At 35.7% G+C, this 6,416-nt stretch overlaps 1 protein-coding gene across 1 annotated transcript in view; it reads left to right on the forward strand.

The window, feature by feature from the left end:
* The window catches only part of scn1laa (sodium channel, voltage-gated, type I-like, alpha), a 28,997-nt gene that overhangs the window by 7,864 nt on the left and 14,717 nt on the right, over positions 1–6,416 (forward strand). Inside the window, exons 8-13 of the mRNA XM_036209688.1 lie at positions 692–791; positions 924–1,065; positions 2,670–2,876; positions 3,112–3,351; positions 5,717–5,846; positions 5,929–6,167. Of these exons, the coding sequence (XP_036065581.1) occupies positions 692–791; positions 924–1,065; positions 2,670–2,876; positions 3,112–3,351; positions 5,717–5,846; positions 5,929–6,167 (1,058 nt within the window). The remainder of the gene's footprint in view (positions 1–691; positions 792–923; positions 1,066–2,669; positions 2,877–3,111; positions 3,352–5,716; positions 5,847–5,928; positions 6,168–6,416) is intronic.

Raw genomic sequence — 6,416 nt, forward strand, 5'->3', positions numbered from 1 at the left:
CAACATTACTTTTGATCTAATGAAGCATAAAAAGAAAAAAAAATGTTTCAACTGACTACACATCAACAATTTAAAACATCAGTGAAGGTTTACTTATCCAACTTCTAACTTTATTCCTTTTTTCTGCATTTTAAATGAACTGAGACAAGAGTCTCCACCATACTCAAGAACTGCTTTATTATTTGATATGTTTGCTTCTTCCTCTTGACAGTGTGTGTTGTTTTTAGACATCCATAATGACTTTTGTCTATCAAAATCATACTCAGCATCAAGGGTTGGATTCTGATGTTAAATCATCAAATGGTTTCCAAACTGTGACCTCAAATTTAAGGGATGTGTGGCAACTAATGGGACTGTAGCTCTAACTAAAGAACATGACTCCCTTTACTTATCTAAAATATTCTGATAAAAACCATATTCTGGATATGACATGATTCTCGATAATCTGTTTTTTTTTTCAGTGAAGCAAAACATGACTAATAATCACCTTGTAGGTTTATTGCATAGTATGAAACCATCTTCTCCAGCATAAACAACTGACTTATTAATGCTACTTTTGTGTCGTATTTAGTTTTTTATTTTGTATGCCTGAATTAAATATTCTAAAGAACAGACAAGAAATCTGAGAAGATCTCTATAAAGAGAGAACTGTTGTTTTAAATGTAAAATAGATTTTTTAAATGTAAAAAAGAACCAATTTCAAAATATTTTTCTGTTGTCTTTTCAGGTCATCAATATTTTCTTCCTGGCAAAAGAGATCCATTGCTATGTGGAAACAGCACTTATGCTGGGTAAGCCCCCCACCCCCACCCTCTCATATATAGCTTACACACAGAAAGTATGACTTTTATGATCTAATGCTTAAGTATTTTACTGTCAACCAGTGAGTGAGTTACTTCTGTACAACACGGTTTCCTACTCAGGCAGTGTCCAGAGGGCTACACGTGTATCCCCTTTGGACGAACTCCAGACTTTGGCTACACAAGTTTTGACTCCTTTGGGTGGGCGTTCCTTGCCCTGTTCAGACTGATGACCCAAGATTACTGGGAAAACCTTTACCAACAGGTATGCAAAGTAAAAAAGTAAATAATTGGAAGGAGGCCTTGCAAAAGTATTTAAAGCTAGAAACAAAATATGTTTTAGTTGATGGTGAGGATACTTATGCAGGTTGCTCAGTTCATGTTGCGTTGTCTAGCATAATACACCATGTTCTTGTTTGCTTTGAGTATAGGGACGAACCATGCCACTGTCAACAAAATCACTGGAAAAGTCTCAGCGTCTCTTTTGTTTTTGCAGAGAATTGTGTTGTCATATGTCATAAATTGCTTAAAGTCACCATTTGTTCCTCAGTTTCAGACATCTAGTTTTTTAAAACTGCTGCTGTACACTTTCCTTCCTCTCAAAGTAGGAGTGCTCCTCTCGGCACACCTTTCTTTGCACACGGCCCTGTGGTCTTTACTAATGTAGGAACAGTTTTTAAGGTAATCTTGCGGTGATTCCAGGTACACACCTTGATTTAAATGGATACATTTTCTATATGTTGAAGCCTATCATTGTTCTTCAGAAAAAGTGCATGTGGTTTTTCTTTTTCAAATACACAATGAATAAAGGTTTAGTTTGCTAGAAAGGAGGCACTTAAAGCGAAGAGAAAATACCAAACATTTTGTTCATATACAGTTTAAACAAGAAAAAAAAGAGGTGTTCTATTGCGATCTAGGTAAACAATCTTTGAGTGGTAAAAGCCAGAAGTGGTGTCAGATAGTGGTGTCAAATTCACTATCACTGCCAAAGCTAACCGCTTTAACTTGTGTGTTGAGTGTTTAGCAAGCTTTCTCTAAAGCCAGTTTCTTTGTTTTCATAATGGGGATAGGAAATATTGTATTTTAAATTATTTTAGATAAAAATATTAATTGAAATTACAGCAGCTGCACGATGGTGTAGTGTGTAGTACTTTGGCTCTGGTTTGAATCCCGGCTGGGCCCTTTCTGTGTGGAGTTTGCATGTTCTCCCCATGAATGTATGGATTTTCTCTGTATGGCTTTCGCAGTGTGGCTTCCAAAAACATGCTACATAGGTTAAGTAGTGACTAAATTGTCCCTAAATTGTGTGCAGCTGTGTGACCTTGTGACAGACCTGGAACCTGTTGAGGATATACCCTACCTTTGCTCAACAATACTTGGGATAGGCTCCAGCAACCAGCTAAACCCTAATGTGATTCAGCGGGTTTGAAAACTGAATGGAAATCTTTAACCTGCTCTTTACCTGGGCGCATAATTTGCTGCTTGTTGTTTGGAATATTAGTAAATCAGGCCTAGATACAGAACAGGCATGTAAAACCTCACCAAGAAGGAGGGTTTAAGGATAGAGATGCCAGATTAACTTAGTTTAGTTTAGCAGCTAGCTACTATTTATAATTTATGACTGACTTTATGTCTTTGTACAGTTGCTGGTAAGCCCACTGAGATGATTACATCATGAAATTGGGCTATATAAATAAAACTGAATTGAACTGAATTGAAAACATGTAAAAATGTTATTAGAGTTTGATATGAGATACTTTTAGCGTGTGAATACAAAAATGTTTTTAATAAAATGATCACAAAACATCAAGAAAGATTGCCAATGCAGTGTCTGTTAGAATTACAAAATGTTGTTTGTATTTTTTTCAGACTTTGAGAGCTTCTGGGAAACCCTACATGATCTTTTTTGTCTTGGTGATTTTCCTGGGTTCCTTCTACTTGGTCAACCTCATCTTGGCTGTAGTGGCTATGGCCTACGAAGAGCAGAGCCAGACCAACATAAAGGAAGCAAAGGAAAAGGAGGAAGAATTTCAGGCCATACTTGATGAGTTGAGACAACAGCAAGAGGAAGTGCAGGTATGTTAATCTTGTTGCTTTGTCCTGTTTTTTTTATTTTTTATTTTTATTGATCCGAACCTTGACTCTAAAACTGACATGATCTGACTAATGAGTTTTATGATCCGTTGCCCCCCTACCCCTTTGTGTCTGTGATTGTCTCCTATGATAATAGCCACTTTGGTGATCAGAATAAGAATCATAATCATAATTTCTAACTTTTTTTTTTTCTATTTTGCTGTCTTTCATCATTAAGGCAATAGCAGATACAGCAGAAGATAAAGACCCTGGTGACAAAGGTGATGGCACAGGTGGCACTTCCAATTTAAAATCCAAAAGTGCCAAGGAAAGATGTAACATTAAGAAAAAAAAGAAAGAGGAAGAAAGAAAGGAGTCTGCTGAGTTTCCAAAATCAAACTCAATAAACAGTTTGAAGAACTTGACAATAGATGGAAACCTGCTCAATTCCGACTTGAAATCATCAACCACACATCAGGTGCAGTACCATTTCTAAGCATACAATATTTATGAAATCATTCTGGTGGCTATTTATTTCCAATAATTACTGGAAATCTTCAGTTTTAAAGTCTTTGCTCCACAAATCCATTTAATTCTGTATTCTGTAATATCTTTTACAAAAATATAGAATAAAAATTGTCAATAAACTGATATGATGAGAAATGCAAATAAAACAGATTTTAAAACTCTGTCAAAAACAGATTATTTTACAAAAATCTTGAATAAAAGTATTAGTCCTGAAATCCAAAGCTTTTTTCCCCTTAAATTATTCAGACAAAAAATATAATTTCATGACATTTCCCCGTCATTTATATGTATTCATGTACATCAATGTGTATTCATAAAAGTCAAAGTAAACATATTGTGATTTCATCTTCATCATCACTGTCTCCTTCTTCATCTACATATGTCTTTTCCATCGTCATATCTAATCAGGTCATGTTTTAGTGTGACTTCTTGCAATCATCAATATGACCATTGCTCATCTTTTTTGCTTCATCATCACAACAAAATTGAAGATCATCATTTTCTCACACTTTACAAATCTCCATCTTTATGTTTGCAATAACCTCATGATGCCAATCACTTCCATTATGCTTCTTTACTTTGAAACACAGTCACTTTTTTTTTCATTGACATCATCATTCTACCCTCCATGTGATTAGCATATTTCATGTTTCCATTGGAGAATATCTTTTATTCCTAGTCCCTTCTGAGTTTTCGTGGAGCCCTGATCTCATCCAGAAGATACAGCAAGACCAGCCTTTTCAGCTTCCAAAGCCAAGTACAGGATCTGAGTTCAGAAAACGAGTTTGCGGATGATGAGTACAGTCTTTTTGAAGAAAACCTGAGTGGGAGTGGATCCATGTTTCATCATCCTCGTGATCGACACAGCAGCAGTATGAGCGAATGCATCTTCTTACCGCCTCTTTTACTTCAGCCCAATGGCCTCAGGCATAGCTCTATAGGGTGCAATGGGTGTCTGTCTCGAAAGGATAGGAGTTCACCACCTGTGGGGTTCCTTCAGCCTAAAGTGGCAGTAAATAAGACCTCCAACCAAGAAAATGTAAGACATGCTCTTTGATTCACAAATTCATGTGGTCCTTTTGTCATCATCATAATTCATATCACACACAAGTCATTTTTACACACTGCAAAAAAAGACTATTTTTTTTATTGCTTAAGTAATGTTCTAGGTCTGATATCTTCAGAAATTGAAACATTATATACTGTATGTTCATTCTTAACATAAGGATTTCAGTTAGATATTTGACCTCTTCTTTAAATAGCTTTTTACAAAGCAGAATACAAAATTATACAAAAAAAAAGAATCAAAAATATTTTTTAAGGTGCTCAAGTTTAATTTCCCGTTAGTAATCATGACTCACCATGCCAATGCATAAATGAGAGTATATTTAACGGAAACGTAGGACAATCTGGTTTTGTTAAAAAAGGTCAATTCTTTTGGTTGCCAGTTTAATAATGCAACTGGGATCCATCTTTGTTATCAGATTTTAAAAAGTTTGTATTATTTATTCTGTCAATTCTAAACTTAATTGCTAATTTTGATCTAGATAATATTGGTCTGGTTAATGTAGAAACTGCACTCAACAAACTAAAATATCTTTGTGCTTTTTTGCTTTGTTTTAATAATACATTAAAATTTTGAGTTGAAACAACTGTGGTAGAACATTTGTTGTCTTTTACACGAAATTGTGGTTCCAACTGCTTTTGTTATGCATAAAAATCCCACAACCAACATTGTTGACTGATATTAGAACTTAAAAAAGTAACATTGAGAGCAAATTTAGTGGAAGTCAACAAATGAAATTTAGACATTGCTTTTCAAATGCCCCTGGCAGCATGGGGCAGGGGGGTGACGAGGAGGAGGCTGTCAAAAATCATATGCTAATCAGACAATTTTGGGGACCTGGGAGACCCTCCTATCCATCAATTATGGCGCTGCTGCCTTCCTGCCTCCATGCAATCTTGAAATATGCCTAAGCAACCACTGTCAAAAAATCCTCCGGTCGCCATAAAATTGGAACTTTTTCTTAAAACCTTGGTGGCCATCGCACTTCCCGATTACAATAGCCACAGGGTGGCCACCATTTGCTAAATTACTTACATGGTGGAATTTTGGGATATGGGACCTATAGGTTCAACTGACCAATACTCTTAAGTGTTCCCTTAGGCCAAACTATTTTATTCTTACAATGGTAAAACCAGAAAGACTTAAATGAAATCAAATATTAACTTGGTAGATTTTTATTAATATGTTTATGATGGGTTTTATAAAATGAAGATGAAATTAAAAAAAAAAAAATCTTCTCTGTGCCTAGGCAAGCATGACAGAATCCCAATACAGGCGGCCAAGTGCAGCTTACAGTGATTTAATGGATTTCCTTGAAGGTCCACAGGCAAGACAAAGAGCACAAAGCCTAGTTAGTGTTATAACCACCACTGTGGAAGGTATGTGTTCAACAGAATATTTGTGTAGAATAGTCTATCCTTTTAGTCTGTTACTTTCACATATAATGTGTTTTTCCTTAAGAACTTGAAGAGTCAAGAAGGAAGTGCCCACCTTGTTGGTACAAATTTGCCGAAACTTTCCTAATCTGGGATTGCTGTCCAGCATGGCAGAAAATCAAGAAATTTGTCAAACTGATTGTGATGGACCCATTTGCTGACCTGACTATAACCATCTGCATTGTTCTGAATACTTTGTTTATGGCTATGGAGCACTATCCAATGGAAAATTCATTTAATGATACGCTGTCTATTGGTAATAAGGTAAGCTGAATAAAAAAAAGTGGAGTATAAAAACATTTCCAATCGTTAAGACTTTTTCTTATTGTTTTTGTAAAGGTTTTTACTAGCATCTTCACAGCTGAAATGGTACTCAAGATCATTGCACTGGACCCATACTACTACTTTCAAGAGCGTTGGAATATTTTTGATGGGATCATTGTCACTATAAGTTTAGTGGAGCTTTGTTTTGCAATCACTCTTCTGAGATCACTGAGATTGGTGAGTCTGTTT

The sequence above is a fragment of the Oryzias melastigma genome, linkage group LG21, assembly GCF_002922805.2.
Source record: "Oryzias melastigma strain HK-1 linkage group LG21, ASM292280v2, whole genome shotgun sequence".
NCBI classification, from domain to species: Eukaryota; Metazoa; Chordata; class Actinopteri; order Beloniformes; family Adrianichthyidae; genus Oryzias; species Oryzias melastigma.